Source organism: Amblyomma maculatum, chromosome 4 (assembly GCF_055883805.1).
Source record: "Amblyomma maculatum isolate TAMU_Amacu chromosome 4, ASM5588380v1, whole genome shotgun sequence".
Taxonomy (NCBI): Eukaryota; Metazoa; Arthropoda; class Arachnida; order Ixodida; family Ixodidae; genus Amblyomma; species Amblyomma maculatum.
This window is the reverse complement of record NC_139347.1, coordinates 96,114,427-96,130,602: the sequence shown is the minus strand read 5'-3', so window position 1 is coordinate 96,130,602 and position 16,176 is coordinate 96,114,427. Positions and strand designations below refer to the sequence as shown.

General features: G+C 51.9%; 1 protein-coding gene across 2 annotated transcripts in view; it reads right to left on the bottom strand.

Annotated features, from left to right (window-relative positions):
• The window catches only part of dve (SATB1_N and homeodomain domain-containing protein dve), a 103,619-nt gene that overhangs the window by 45,071 nt on the left and 42,372 nt on the right, over positions 1-16,176 (bottom strand). Inside the window, exons 4-5 of one of the 2 annotated variants that reach the window (XM_084602219.1) lie at positions 3,412-3,538; positions 2,132-2,237 (exon numbers count right to left, since the gene is read on the bottom strand). In XM_084602219.1, the coding sequence (XP_084458345.1) occupies positions 2,132-2,237; positions 3,412-3,538 (233 nt within the window). The remainder of the gene's footprint in view (positions 1-2,131; positions 2,238-3,411; positions 3,539-16,176) is intronic. The other variant, XM_084602220.1, reaches the window with a different exon arrangement.

The window sequence follows — 16,176 nt, the reverse complement described above, 5'->3', positions numbered from 1 at the left end:
CAAACTGCCCACCCTCGCGTTCTGTGCTGGCTCAAACGTGCACCTGGCATGCAAGCGGAACGCGTCAAAGACAAGGGGCACCAGGGGACTATGGCTCCAAGTACTACGTCAGACAGTTCACGAGCGATGGCTATTCGTCACGCAGACCCCGGGGCTCTACACTTCAAAAGCAACGCAAGTAAGGAACAATAGCCTGCAGGGAGGACTCCAACGCTGCTAAGGACATAGCTCGGGGTATGTCAGCAGGCCCTATATGAGTCGGTGCAGATGCTTTAAAAGTATTGCGCTAGAAACAGCCACTTCTGGAGGAAAAATATCCGAAGTCGATCAACATGCAGAAGACACGGGGGGATAGCCGTCCAGGCACAAATTCCAGAGTACTTTTGAAAGATCTGTGAAAGTTTGCCGCGACCTCCATTTTGAATCGGAGCTCGGAGCACATTGAGCCCTCAATGTAGGGAAAAGAAAGAGGAGGACTTGGAAAGCCTTACAAGCCCCTTTTCATTCGGGTATGCAGAAGTAAACACGAAACTTCGAACTTCCTGTGTATCCAGAAGCACACAATCTCGACGCTCCCACTAATATCGGCGAACAAGTAATGGACACTGCAGAGACCTCCGTCACCTAAACGGTTGAGGATTTTCAATTCTTCATAGGCAAAACACGAATTTGAGCGGTAGAATCCGAACTAGACCACTACAGCCGACTCCGTATCCTGCCTTGCTTGCTGTGAGCCTCGAAATTAAGCACAACTAAAATACAGCTATAAGTGTTCGCAGATGACTGTTAAGAATACGTTAAGCCCGCGAATGACGGCGCCAGAACCGGAAGCGAAAGCAGGCAATTAATTTCCGCAGGCACGGAGACTATACAGTATTCGCCTCTTATATTCTTTCTACCGAACGGCGGCGATATAGGACAGGCAACGCGCACCGCCTAATTAATCCGCCAGCAATTGTACTCGCGTAAATAGGCGAAACTTCGGCGCTTTTAGCTCGGGACTCCCGCCTAGCTTTGCGAAACGCTGACTACACATAATCGCTACCCGGCGACACTAAGCTACAAGGTGCAGGTTAATTTATTATGCGCAAGCGCCACTACGGGCGTGCGGCACAGTGCGCAAAGTTCAATCATTTATACTCCCACTTTTTTTACTGTTCACTTCTGGATTTAAGAGGCCGCGCTAGAAACCTACCAATGCAGCAAACGTATCCCCGCGCCTGAAGCAAGCCAACTCGTGCAGCTGCTAGCACGTTCACATCGTATAGTACTTCTGGTTTCAATACGGGCAAATTGAACAAGCTGAACTCGGCTTCAGCACACTGCCTGAAATCCGATAATGACAGCCCTTTCAGCTTGGACAGGACCGTCGTACGGGAGGTCACCATCAGCAGCACAAATACAGTCCCTGTCAAAAGTTTACAGTCCACAGGGTTCGCTTCCGAGCCATGTAGTCGCGACACTGATCTTGACATTCCTGCATGTCCTACCCGTTGTTAGAAGAGGCAGGGACAAAAATCTTACCTTCAGGAGATTCGGAACGCTGGGGCTGCACTATAAGTCATACAATGTGGCTAGGAAGTAAATCCCTTGGACTCCAAATCCTTTACAAGGACGTTATACATCCACTGCAGGACACAGGCTTTTCCAATATATTTTTTTGATTACCCTTGCCCTGTGCCGAGTGTCCTACATATAACAGCAAACTTCTAAGCTCACTTCTCCTCCCGACGTTGTGCTTCTGTTCCCTTGCTCTTTTTCCAACCTCTTAACGTTAACCCTTGTCAATTTATTTTCCTTTAAGTTGAGTTCCTTCTCCGTGTTCCGCGCAGAACGCCAGACCAAGAACTACATTCTGAATAGGTGAAAACAGGCAACACAAGAGAGTGCCCAAATGCACCAGAGAATAAGTAAGGCCGCTTAAAGATTACACGTGATCAGCCTGACGAGGCTTGGCTGATTTAAAAAAGACTACGAGCGACGGACGCGAAACTACAGTCATGCGACACGCAGTGCACAGGGCTCTGCTGGGCCGACGGGGGCTAGACTAGACGAAAGGCGGGCGCCAAGCCGCGGCGTGTGCATATAGCGTGCAGAGGATGAGTAGAAACAGGGCGTGCACAGAACGTACCTGGTCGATGGGGCAGCCAGAACTCAGCAACAGCGAGTGCGACTGAGCGAGCAGCACCTGAAGGAGCTTCTCCTTCACGTCGTTCACCACGTTGGGCTTGGGCCGGCTGCAACGACCAACAACACCGCGCTGGGGTGGTTCGCACGCCGCGGCCACTCTCTCGCGGCCGCGCGCACGCCTTCGCTCACTCACCAGCTCTCTCTCTCTCTCGCTCTCTTTCCAGCAACCGCCGGCAACTAAGAGCGGCAACAACTCTCGGCCTTGGGACAACCGCGGCAAAGCAAAAGGAGCACGATTTTCACTAATCCTACCTGAAGTGAGGCAGTACCGTTGTGTGTCCAGCATTACAGGGGAGATCCGTAGGATCGACTCGTGTTCTAGAAAGTGCTCGCACGTTTGCAAAAGTCCCCAAGCGAAGCGAACACTTCGTCGACAGCACCGTAACCGCGGGGTGCGTTTACTACGAAAGTGAAAGGCTTACGCTAATGGCCTACTTCTGTGGCAATGGCCGTATTTTTGGCGCCCGCCTCGGAAAGAACTGGCTCCTCCGGGCCCTGGAGGACCTAGTCTCAACGAGACCGGGGCGCCGAAAATGGCCATGCAGAACGTACACCGCTGATACCCCTCACCCCCTTCTTCCATTTTTTATTTCATTTTTGTGCAACGTGTATCTTGCAGAGGCGCGAGTATCAGACTCTGTACATTACGGCAGAGTCAGGAACCATAAGCAACAGGAAACGTGCCTGCAGTAGGAGCCACTATGATCCGACACAAATATCATGTCAAGAACTTTTCACTTTGCTTAGCACAAAAGTACTATTCATATAGCAACGTCGACAGCGACCCGACACCATGCAGCATGCCATTAACAACGTATAAAATGTACAAAAAGCAACGCAGGCTTGTTAAAATTTAATCCCTACACGGTTTGTTAAAAGGCTACGGACGCCATGGTTTGACGTTTCAGCCGAACACGTGTCACTGCACAGCCTCTGCCCACGCCGTTAATGACACCTTTAGTGGGCGTCAGCAAGCACCACGGGGATGCAAGTCCCTCGTGTATAGGGCGACAGCAAGGGTTACGTGCGCACTTTAGGATGCTGTGGCCTACCAGGTTCCGTACAGCAAAGATTCACGCTTTATCACGTTCAAATCGCACACCAGCGAAGGTTAGCTGGCATCCAGCGCCCGTCCGCGCCAACGGAATACAGGGTTCCGTGAGGAGGGTGAGGAAAACAGAAGCCGGGCAGAGCAGCTCGCGCACGCTTAGCGGCACGCACCTGTACAGGCGTATCCTGAGCGTGGCCACCTGCACCAGGTCGCTGAGCATGTCCCCGACGGTGGCCTCGGGCAGTTCGGTGATCTGGTCGAAGGAGAGGGGCTTCCAGTTTTTGATCTGCACCACACCTGCGAAACAACCCGCACACGCGCGAATGTCAGGTCACCGCCAACAAGAGGGTCAAGGACAGAATGAGCAAAACGTCCCGGGGGCCGCGCGGAATGCGTTTCACGTTTTTGACAGCGTACCGAACATGAAACAACGAGCGCAAACTATACTCTCACTCAGCTTCGGTTCGTAGGCATGCCCAAGCTACCGAAGGATAAAAGGAAGACGCATGCGCGAGGGTTCTCAATGAAAACAGCACAGTGACGAACTCGATTCTAAGTGCTCCAAATGCGCGTCGAACGGCTGCCGCCTCGACTGCCGGCGTCGGGCGGTGTTCTACGCGCAAGTCTGTGGCACCTGGAGCCATCACTGGGGAGGAAGCGGAAGTCTTAGAAAGCAAAGAACTCGTGTCATTAAACTTCTCGTTCGGTGCTCAGATGTCTACGTTTCGGCTCACGAATGAAACCAGTGCCCGGGTGAAGGAGAACCGGTGCCTAGATGTTCTCTCTCGGAGTTGGCTCAATATTATCTAAAGGACGCCGAAAACGGGCGCTAAAAGCATTTCATGCTTAAAACTAAGCCCACCCTCTCTTGGCTTTCTTTCCCGTTTGACAGCATCGCAGCTCACCTCCAAACCTTTTCTCGGCGCTTCGCAGGGCTGATTTGCGGCGAAGCTGAGACACAGGAAACGGAAAGTTTAGTAAGTCTCTCGGACAGCTACAAAGCTCCATTCCAGGTGGTAAATGGGCAAATCGCGAGCTCACATTCACGTGTCCCGTAGGTCACATGACCGACTGCGTCTCCTGACTGAGTGGCTCGCTGTCACGGACCGGAATAATGGCAAGTGCGACCTCCGGGTCGCCTCCTCGAAGGGTTGTATTCGTGACGATGAAAAAGTGCTCGTCTAGCTACTAAGCTTTTTCTGGATCCCCGGCTTGCCTAAGTCGAAGTATGACGCTAATCTGTATAGATACGTCATTATTACCAGCGGTGCCTATATGAGCACTTTATTTAGCCTGGAACTATATAGACAGCTGTCCATGCTGTCAAGGAACGGACTACGCCCCAAGCAGCACCGAGTCAGACTGCCTGCAATGGAACATACACGGCTGCCTTCTGTGCAGTGCAGCCGGGCCCGATGCCGGTGTAGCAGTCGATGCGGCAATCATCCAGAGTGCGCTGTCGCGCCCACTTCCCTACACTCTAGCGCGACACAGTGCACAGCGATATCGTGCGAGCGCTGGCCGCGGAACTCCCTGGCTTTCGCATCGCGAAAGCAGCGCAATGCAAAAGCACCCTACCGCTGTCATTTCCCTGCGAGCTTGACAACGCAAAGGTAATTCAGAGCACTAACTTGACAGGGCCGCTGTCAGGTTAGCATTGATGAGTAGTGATTCATGTACGTCTGAAGATGAGAAACCACATGAAATAAAACGTAGCCACTAGGATTACAACTGTTATCACATGCAATAGAGCCTGCTTTGTTGAACAGTATTTAAAACCTTTCGCTGCTGAAGAAGAGCTGGACAAGCCGTCGCAGCGCAGGTTCCCATCCCGTAGCGAAGGTGGGCTTGGTTATCCCAATAGAGCACTATGTGGAACACTATACTATATGGTCAATGTGACCGACGCGGCAGAGTATGCGCTAGGATTCGTGGCCTCCCCGGACGGAGCAACCTCTGCCGCTGACGCCATTCCACCGTGCAAGTGGGCAGAGTGGTCCGGCCATCAAGGAGCGACAGGCCGGCTCCCGTTCCATCCTCCGTATCCAATTCAGCGAACACGGTGTGGCAGCCATGTCTCCTCTCTGCACTGCTAAAGTTCTAGTACACTCCCCCGGGCGCCGCCCGCCCCCTCCCACCCTTTCTTCATCTTCTCTTTAAGCAGTGGGCTTCCCTTTGTCCATGTTTCCACCCACCACCAGTCCCCTTCTCAACCTCCCTCTTCCCTTTTAAACTAAAGTGGGGGATTTCCCTACCTCGCCCTTCCCACCTTTAATTAGTTATTAGTAAGTGGTTAAGTAGATAATGAGTTAGTCAGTGACTGATTAATAAGCTAATTAGTAATTCGTATTTAACACTGACAGTGATGATAACAACAGAGATGACTGACAATGACATCATGACCGGATGTGAGGCCATCAAGACGTAGCATCCGGTCATGCCTAAGAACCGGAACTAACGCCATGATGACGTCACATCCGGTCATGACGTCACCAAGCTATTCACCCTCTAATCGCGGAGGACCCGGCCCCCGTCGCGCGCGAGTAAATAGTTAGCCAAACCCAACTCTAAGCCGTCCCTATGCCTTCCCTAGTTGAATCGAACCTAGTGCTGTTTGGTCCCGAGCTTTCTGGATGTCCCCAACCACTGTACCCAACCAAGGTTTGTTGTATGCGTGGTGCACGTGTACCTTCTCTGCGCGCGAACTTCAGTTTGTTGCAGCCCACAGCGTCCATCATCCGCCATGGCGTTGCGAGGCGTGGCTCGAACGCCGCACCACACAGCATACAGAAGCAGACGCAGTATAGCAGGCATCAGCGGCGTTTCAAGTTGGTTTACAGGAAAGAAAAGGTGCGAATTTAACCGAGCCGTAAGGAAAAGGAGGAAGGTGGGAGTGAAAAATGACAAACAGGTGCCGTAGTGGAGGGCTTCGGACCACCGTGCATAAAAGGCTTTTGCCTCATCGCACTTTAGTGGTCCAAAGTGCCCCCCGTTTCCTGCATGGTGGTTATAATAGTAACGAAATGAAAAAAAAAAAAAAATGAACGACGGGGCCGGCAAATCTTAATGGGAAGAAACTAGACACGGCAGCCTGTGACGTGCAGATGAGTCCGCACAAAAAAAAAAAAAAACATCTTGAGGCATCTTGAAATCCCTTAAGAGCGATAAGGTGAAAGCTTCTCGGTGTTTATTTGCCAGAACCCCGTCGATCTTCCGTGCCGGATTCGAGGCGAGCAGCTACACTCGGAAGCGATGACGCGCGCTCGTTGCGACGCTTGGTCTTCACAGCTAGCGGCAGATGGCGCGCGCCACGGCACCCTCCTAAAGTCCCTCACCCTCCTAAAGCCCATCTACGCTCCCCTGGAGCCCGGGTTGAAAGCGTCGTCGTAGTGCTCCTACGTTGCCATGGAGATGGGACGAACGCTAAACAAGAAAAGATATGTTTCTCGCGTGCCCGGCGTGGGCTAATCGCAGTGAACGCGTTCGGCCGGTGATCGGAGGGGTAGGAGTTCGATTTTCGGTGGAGGACGATTGTTTTTCTTAAAGGTCAATAGAACCCTGCCGATCTCCCGCGGACACATCCTGCAAACGCACAGATCCTGCTAACACAATGAGCCTATGAAGGCTATCGCCTTAAAATGCAGAGGTTTAATGTGGCTAAACCCACTACAACGTGCATAAGCACTAGTTTGGAGTAATTGGCGTAATGTATTTTACGTCGTTGCTGTCTCCTCGCCATCACCCTAGTGGCACGGGCAGAGGCACATTATTTCTTTTTTTTTTTGGTGGGGGGGGGGGGGGTAGCCTCACCATAATATATGTCAGTGGCACGTTGATGAGGAGGACAACGATGTATGTTGCCCAGTAAGTTGACAGGAATGACACAGATATAAAGCTCCAAGCCGTGCGGGGCTTGGAATTGTGCGCGGTATAACCTGCTTTGACAGCGCCATACGTCAATGCAAACCTTGCGAAACTGCCAGACCAGCCGCTTCATAGAAGTCAATACTTTCAACCACTTTTCGTGACGTTGACAACCTGTGTGAAAGGAAAATTTAGCCACAACCACGACTCCTCGGAAGAACTGAGCACCGAAGCTGAACTGCCGCAAATGTTATCAGTGAAGCCGAAAGCTTTCGTTTTGTTTTCAATTATTTATTTTGCCGTACGCGTAAACATAGTTGCCTTTTTTTTTTTTTTTTTTTGCTGTTAGTGTCTTTTATGTCCCTCGTAGAATGCAACGAAAAAAAAAAAGCTATCGCAGTGTTTTTTTTTCTTTTTACCCTTTGGAAATGAGGTAGCGGATTAATTGAAGCCCATTCAAGGGTTCAATATATTTGCCCTTTAATGGGCTTCAATTAACCCGCTCCCAAGGGTTCAATATATTTGCAATCCGGGCCTCGGCGGCCGCTTTTTGATGGAGGCGAAAAGTAAGGCGCCCGTGTGCTGTGCGATGTCAGTGCACGTTAAAGAACCCCAGGTGGTCGAGATTTCCGGAGCCCACCACTCTCATAGCCTGAGTCGCTTTGGGACGTTAAACCCCACAAACCAAACCAAACCACTATTCTTGCAGGGCCACTGCTTAAGTGTGCGAAAGGAAGAGGAGCTTCACTACCGCGGTCAGCGGATGCGGCCCTTCAGGCAAGCGCTTGTATAAATAAATGCAGCCACAGACGCCAAGTTTCTTTTTTTTTTTTAGTGTCTTATCGAAAAATACACGATAAAAATGGTAGCCACGTCAATGGTGTCATGTGACCGCCGAAAGGACGAAATGGAGAAAACGTTTGCCCTCATGTTGCTTAGTGCATAGACTAAACACTCAGGAGCATGTCGCGTTTCGAAGTCCAGGGAGAGAGTTGGATATTAGGCGTTAATTATGCATTCTTCAGAGTTTTCGTGTCTCTCTTGCTTTGAAGGATCGCGCAAGGTACCCAAAGGGACCATCCGAAGTGGCCCCGAGATAATCTATTGTTGTACATAGATGTGTGTGTGTGTGTGTGTGTGTGCGTGCGTGCGTGCGTGCGTGCGTGCGTGCGTGTGTGCGTGTGTGTGTGTGTGTGTGTGTGTGTGTGTGTGTGTGTGTGTGTGTGTGTGTGTGTGTGTGTGTGTGTGTGTGTGTGTGTGTGTGTGTGTGTGTGTGTGTGTGTGTGTGTGTGTGTGTGTGTGTGTGTGTGTGTGTGTGTGTGTGTGTGTGTGTGTGTGTGTGTGTGTGTGTGTGTGTGTGTGTGTGTGTGTGTGTGTGTGTGTGTGTGTGTGTGTGTGTGTGTGTGTGTGTGTGTGTGTGTGTGTGTGTGTGTGTGTGTGTGTGTGTGTGTGTGTGTGTGAAGGAAAGAAGCCAACAGTCGGCGAGGCCAAGGAAAGCATTGGGGTTAATTGAAGCCCCAATGCTATCCTTGGCCTCGCCGACTGTTGGCTTCCTTCCTTCATGTATTATAACGAGCACCCTCATTTCCCCTATATATCCTTCGACAAAGCCATCGACAGTGCTCTCGCTCCAGATCAACGCGCCAAGCTCCTCGACTTACTAAACCGATTCCGAGCTTCCTTTGACATCCAGCAGCTATCCTTGGGTCGTACGTCAACTGTTTCTCACCACATCTATACTGGTACGCACTCCCCATTACGCCAACGCCCTTATCGTGTATCAGCCTCAGAGCGCCGCACTATTGATGAGCAAGTCGACGAGATGCTCAGTAGCCTTCCAGTAGCCCTTGGGCGTCCCCGGTCGTTTTAGTCAAGAAGAAAGACGGGTCTATACGGTTCAGTGTGGACTACCGACGCCTTAATGCGATCACACGAAAGGACGTCTATCCGCTACCACGCATAGACGACGCGCTGGACACTTTGCATGGAGCGGAATTTTTCTCTTCAATCGATTTACGTTCTGGCTACTGGCAAGTTCCGATGGCTGAGGACGATCGCCCCAAGACAGCTTTTGTCACCCCCGACGGGCTCTATGAGTTCAACGTCATGCCATTTGGCCTGTGTAATGCGCCCGCCACATTTGAACGCATGATGGACAATATTCTCCGCGGTTTGAAGTGGCCCACATGTCTCTGCTACTTGGATGATATTGTTGTATTTTCATCCGACTTCGCGACCCACCTGACTCGCCTTGAAACTGTCTTGCAATGCCTTAGCAACGCCGGTCTACAGCTCAATCTGAAAAAGTGCCATTTCGCCGCTCGCCAACTCACTATTTTAGGGCATTTAATGTCCAAAGATGGCATCCTCCCAGATCCATCTAAACTTCGCGCTGTCGCTGAGTTCCCGAAGCCAACATCTATCAAGCAATTACGCAGCTTTATAGGCTTATGCTCCTATTTTAGGCGTTTCGTTCGGAACTTTGCGACCATCATTGCCCCTCTGACGCGACTTCTCAGCGCTCACAAAGATCTTTCTGCCTGGTCGCCGGCTTGCGATGCTGCTTTTACGAAATTGCATACGATACTTACCTCACCCCCCGTATTGCGCCATTTTGACCCGGCTGCTCCTACTGAAGCGCACACCGATGCCAGCGACGTCGGCCTCGGCGCTGTTCTTGCCCAACGAAAACCCGGTGTTGATGAATACGTTGTGGCGTACGCAAGTCGAACTTTGACCAAAGCCGAGACTAACTACTCGGTGACAGAAAAGGAATGCTTGGCCATTGTTTGGGCGCTTCAGAAATTTCGGCCATACTTGTATGGGCGCCCATTCGATGTTGCTACAGACCACCACGCTTTGTGTTGGTTGTCTTCACTAAAAGACACCACCGGCCGTCTCGCCCGCTGGTCGCTTAGACTGCAAGAGCATGATATACGAGTCATCTATCGTACAGGGCGTAAGCACTCCGACGCAGACGCTTTATCTCGCTCGCCAGTGTCGCCTGACGCTCCGCTGTCCCCTGCCTCCAGCTCCGCCTTGTCTTCCTTGGCCATCGACGACATGCCATCAGAACAGCGCAAGGATCCGTGGCTTACATCACTAATCGATCTTCTTACGAACTCGTCACTTTCACCGGCTCCTCGCGCCCTTCGTCGTCAAGTGCAGCATTTCGCCCTTCGTGACCGTCTTCTCTATCGACGTAGTTATATGCCAGATGGCCGTAAGTGGCTGCTCGTCGTACCTCGCCACCTCCGTAGTGATATATCCGCATCTTGCCATAATGATCCGCAGTGTGGTCATTTGGGTGTATTTAAGACTTATGAACGGTTGCGACAGCGGTTTTACTGGCGCGGTATGTACACCTTCGTCAACAAGTATGTGCGTTCATGCATCGACTGCCAGCGTCGCAAGCCTTCTCCTCTCCATCAGTCGGCTCCGCTACAGCATCTTCCGTGCCCGTACCGACCATTCGATCGTGTTGGCATCGACTTGTATGGACCCCTGCCATATACACCTGCAGGGAATCGTTGGATCATCGTGGCCGTCGATCACCTTACTCGCTATGCGGAGACAGCAGCCCTTCAGGATGCCACCGGACCCAACATCGCGTCCTTTCTTCTTCATCATTTTATTCTGCGGCACGGGGCCCCTCGTGAACTTCTAAGTGATCGAGGAAAGTCTTTCCTATCCGAGGTTGTCGAAGCGCTCCTGCGCGAATGTCAGACCATCCACCGGACAGCCAGCGCGTACCACCCTCAAACCAATGGCATCACAGAGCGCTTCAACCGCATGCTGGGTGACATGATGTCCAAATACATCGCCTCCGACCACTCCGATTGGGACAAGATTCTCCCATTTGTAACCTATGCCTATAACACCGCCGTTCAAGCAACTACCGGATTCTCACCATTTTTTCTGCTGTACGGGCGTGAACCTTCGTCTCCACTCGACACCATCCTCCCCTACCGTCCTGATATGTCAGAGTACACATCACTTTCAGCAGCTGCCAGGTACGCTGAAGAATGTCGCAAGCTGGCTCGCTCGCTTAATTCGGACGAGCAAGCCCAGAAGAAAGCGCACAGCGACAGCAGCCGCCCTGTGCATCAATTCTCTCCCAGTGCTCACGTATGGCTCTGGGTCCCATCGACACCACCATGTCTTACCAGCAAGTTTACTGCCAAATACCACGGACCATATCTAGTGCTCCAACAAACGTCTCCCGTCAATTACCTTTTTGAACCGCTAGCCGCTTCCACCGACCTTCGTCGCCGTGGGCGTGAGATTGTTCACGTGGACCGTTTGAAACCCTATTACGATCCCGCTATCCTTTCGTCTCCTTGAGTCGCCAGGATGGCCCCTCTTTTCTGCGGGGGCAAGATTGTAAAGAGGAAGTTCCAATCAGGCGGACAGATCGGCGAGAAAGAGGAAGTGCCTTTTTGCAGACAAGCTGTCTACAAGCTGAGCCACCCCCGCTCCGGTCTTACTCGCTACCAGTGCCCACTACCAGTGCCTGGATCCCCGCTTAACAATGTATATATATATATATATATATATATATATATATATATATATATATATATATATATATATATATACATATACAGCGGTGCACGTAGATGTCTTTTAAGTGCGGAAATGCGAAATCATTGCGAGTTCCTTGCCTAGTTCTGTTATGAGCTCGTTTTCTGTTTCGTCGTTTTACCGACGTCTATACAACTTCATTTGTTCTTTTCACGTTTTCCGCTTAAAATGCGCAGATAACTGTGGACCAATCAAGGCTAAGTGGAGGATCGAGGCTGATTCGCAGCTCGGTGGCGAGAGCCGCACGAGACTGCTGTGCTGTTGTGTTTTGTGTCAGCCTCGTTAGATGGCGCCACGCATCTGTTAACGGGAAATTCATCATCTTTGTTTTGTTTCAATTTTGCAAGCGCAGATTTCGAAACGCTTTCTTGTCCTTTTTTTTTTTTACTGCCGGTGATGTCCTAGAGCCACTAAATAAATTATCGAGTGTTAAATAAATTATCGATGTTATCATCTCCCTCACACCCTGCGGCGCCCCAAGGGGCATTATGGATTCGTTCTCAGAAATTCGGCGTACAGCAGTGCGCGCTCGGCTTGGAACGGAAGGATGGTGGTTCGATCCACCTGGAAACGAGTTTTTCCTTTTTTATTAGGGATTGACAGTACGGCTATGCTCTGTCGACGCACTTTGTTCACGCCATTCACGACGCAAGAAATGATTTCGCATTAAAAATGCTCACTTTTCTCCACCAGCAGCGGCAGGTTTTTGGACGGTAACAAATCGTCGTGGCGTAAAGCAATCGGCCGGCGCGAATGAACTGTCCAAACCTAATGACCGAACACAGGAAGCAGCTGCTGAACGCAAGAAGACAGCGTTGTCTTCCGCGCTTGCACCGCGGAGGGCGCTACGCATGCAGGTAAATACGCATGCGCACATGTCACATGCCGAATCCAGCTAGAGACGCGGGAGGAGGCAAAATGGGCGAATAACGAACACGGCACCAAAGTGATCCGCCAGGTAGGAGGAGGTCCGCTCTACATTCTGCCCGTCTCAGCTTCTCTTTATTTGACTATTTCCCACCTGTTCTCGAAACAGATCCGGATTTAGCGCTACCGCCGTTAGAGAGGCAGCAGTGGAAGCAAGGTATTCCTCAAGGCGCGAAGGTAAGGGGGGAAGGGGCACAAAAACCGCTAAACGACCCACTCTCATTTTCTTTTTTTTTTAATGTAGCCAAAGATCCGTTCTATCGGTAGACCCCCATGAGGAAACAAACAAACAAAAGAAAAAAAAGGTCACGGAGGCGCATAAGGTGGGAAGGAATAAGCGGGGGATCCGCAGAAATCGGGTGCGAAGACATCGAGACGAACGGAGAAGAGCGGAGCAGAGAAGAAGCCTTCTGCTGGGCGGCGAAAGCAAGAGCTTTAAGGCGGCGGCAGCGTAAAACCGTCGCGCGGGGATTAAGGAGCGCGGGGCTGCCCGGGATCCGTGCTTGTCGAGGCAAGATAATCTCCGGTCGCCGTCGCCGCCACGATATCCGCACCACCGCCGCCGCTCCATCCCTCCCGCGACCGGGCTCGTTGGGGCAAAAGAAAACACCCAGATCCCTCTCTCTCTCTCTTTCGAAGAGGGGACGAGGAGGCGGAAAAACCCGATTACATCTGTTCCTAAATTTCAAAACGCCGCTCATGCATAACCAATGAGAAGGGCGCAGCGAAAGACTACGGCGCGACGATCCGCTGCAAAGTCGCGCTCCGCTCGTTCCTCGAGACGTTGCCTCCCCTTACTCCAAAAACCGTCCCACGTACGGTTCGCTCATCCTAAGACACACACACGCGCCTTCGCAAAACGAAATCCGCGGCGAAGAGAGGAGAAAAAGGGGGGCCGGCTTTCCCTAACTAACGCGGCCCGCTAAACAAGAATCAGCCGAAAAGGGATGACGGAAGCATAGCGGCAACGAGGAAGACAAAAAGTAAACGGGCACGGGAGAGGACGCAGCTAACGGGACGTTCACCGAAAACGAGTTCCTCCATACGGGGGCAGGAGTGAAAGAGAGTGCGCGCGGGCGCAAAATCCGCGAATAATAACGGCTCCGTGCCACGACCCAACGCAGCAGCGGCTTGGGGCCAAAGCCGATACTTACGAATGCGCGGATAAGCAGCGGCGACGCCGCCGAATCAACGGGCAAAAGCGCGCGCTGGCATACGCGACAGCGGTCCACGCGCCGCGGAGGAATTTTTACGCGGCAACGAGAAAGCTATCCGCAGCGAAAGCAGGGGGCTGAATAAATAAAATAAAAGCAGGCGGGGGGATAGCGAGGGCGCGAAAAGGTCGCGGCGGCGTTTTCAACGGTGACGGCAAAGAGGCTCAGGCGATGCTAGCTAGCTCCTTTCTAATTTGTTTTTCCCCCACCTTCACCCATGTCGGGTCTCGGGATGAACGGTAACTCGCCGCCGGAGGGTTATGTTTGCTTTCGCGTCGCTCTCCTCCTTTTCCCCTCATCGCCGGCGCTTATTTGCTCGCGCCGTTCGAACCGTCGTTATTTCTGCCAGCAGCTGAGTTCGGCCGCGCGCATATGCCCGCGGTCTTAAGATAATGCGGCCGCCGGGGGCAACGACGACGGTATGCAGGCCGCGTGCACGTTTCGCGGGAAAAGCACGGAAGAAAGCGCAGGACAGAGCCGTGATCCGTATACGCGAACACAATTCGAGCAGGTATACGAGGATACACGGTGCCTGCGCGAGGAAGTCATCAGAATCGGCTAACGCACGGCTCCGCGCCTGTATACGATCTTGCGCGCGCGCATAACGGATTATGCAGAGCATAACACACGCGCACGCGCACACTCTACGAGAGAGCGCGCGAGAGAGAAAAAGAGAGATAAAGAAAGAGGAGGAGAGAGTCTGTGGCTTGCATCTTCTTTGGAATCACTGCACCGACAACAGTAGCATCGGCATCGTTAAGCGCTGCAGTCGGGTTTACATTGCCAACAGTGTCCGCTGCCGCTCGAAAAGCGACACAGCGCTATTACGCAACGAAGGAAGAGTAGGGCGCAATTAGTTAAGCGTTCTTAATGCCTTAAGCACTTCGCCCTGTCCGTTCTCTTCACTGTGCTCGTTCCTCTGGAGCTTCGACAAAGTGGAGACTTGCCAACTTGTCCTAATTTCTACATTTCTGTAGTAGTTACTACATAAGCGCATCAGCGGTTCTTCGCGCAGTGCTTGTCGTCACGTAAGCGAGATCGAGGCCATATCATGACGGAAGGAAGCCGTTCGCTGAGCGCGGGGGAAGAAGCTTGCGCGCCGAGCTGCTGGGCAATGACGAGAAACACGGGATTTATGGGCAGTCTTAACTGCTTCATACCGAACCACGGCGTCCTGGTACTACGGCTGGCGCCGCAGTACCGCATCAGCGCACCAGTCTGCGGGTTCGATTCCCGCCCCGATTTCAGTGGAGGTGAAATGAAGAGGGATAGAGAGAGAGATAGAGAGAGAGAGAGAGAGAGAGAGAGAGAGAGAGAGAGAGAGAGAGAGAGAGAGAGAGAGAGAGAGAGAGAGAGAGAGAGAGACACCTTGCGACTATTGACACTAAGGTGAACGTTAAAGAGGACCGCGCGGTCAAGACTGATCCAGAGCATTTCGTTACAGACTGCTTATGGAACAGAGTGCCTTCGAGTGTCAGTGGATTAACGAGGTCATAAAAAAAAAACTTTTTCCTTCGGTTCGTGGACTCTCTCCACGAGCAGCTTCGTTCAATGCATATTAACAGTGTCGAGAAGAACGTCAGATCCCGCAAACCACTGCTGATACATCACCTGTCCGAAATATCGCGCGGCTCGCATTCGACGCAGCTTTCCAGAAGCCGAAAGACGCAATGCCACCGAGTAGGCGCGATGCTAAATAGGAATAAGGGGCTAAACAAGGGACGAGTGAGAGGGGGGGGGGGGGAATGGAACGCGATCTCGCCGACTCTCCTTTCAGGCGCTGTTCTAGAGAGCCAAGCTTGGCTGTAAGCAGCAGCAGACCGGAGCACGCCCACCCTCTTTAGCGCGTATGTGACGGGATTAGAGGATCAATAAGCGTTGCTAAGTGCGGGTCGTCGCGCGCGTAAATAACGAGCCCCGCTCCTCCCCACGCACACCGCTGCGAGGAGGTAATGGAAGAGGATGGGAAGAAGCAACGAGAGGTGACAGAAAGAGGCGGCAACGACGACAGCGACTTTGACGACAGCTAGATCGGAGAAAGTCCGAAAAACAATTTGCTCTCTCCGGTTCTCGAGAGGATCGCAAGTATAACAAAAAAAAAAGAAAAAAAAAACGCGTTGAAAGAAAACAACGAAGAAAGAAAACGTAGTGCGCGCGCTTATTCTGCCGTTCACACGGGGGTCATAAATATGCAAATTGCGCCCGTTCAAAGGAATATCCGGCGGGGTTAATTATTACCGCGCTTCGGCCGCCTGCAGTTATGAAACAAAGGCGGCAACAAAAACAGCGTCAGCGTCACTTATATACAGCTGTCGTGGGTTATGCCACCGCTGCTCCAATAACGCT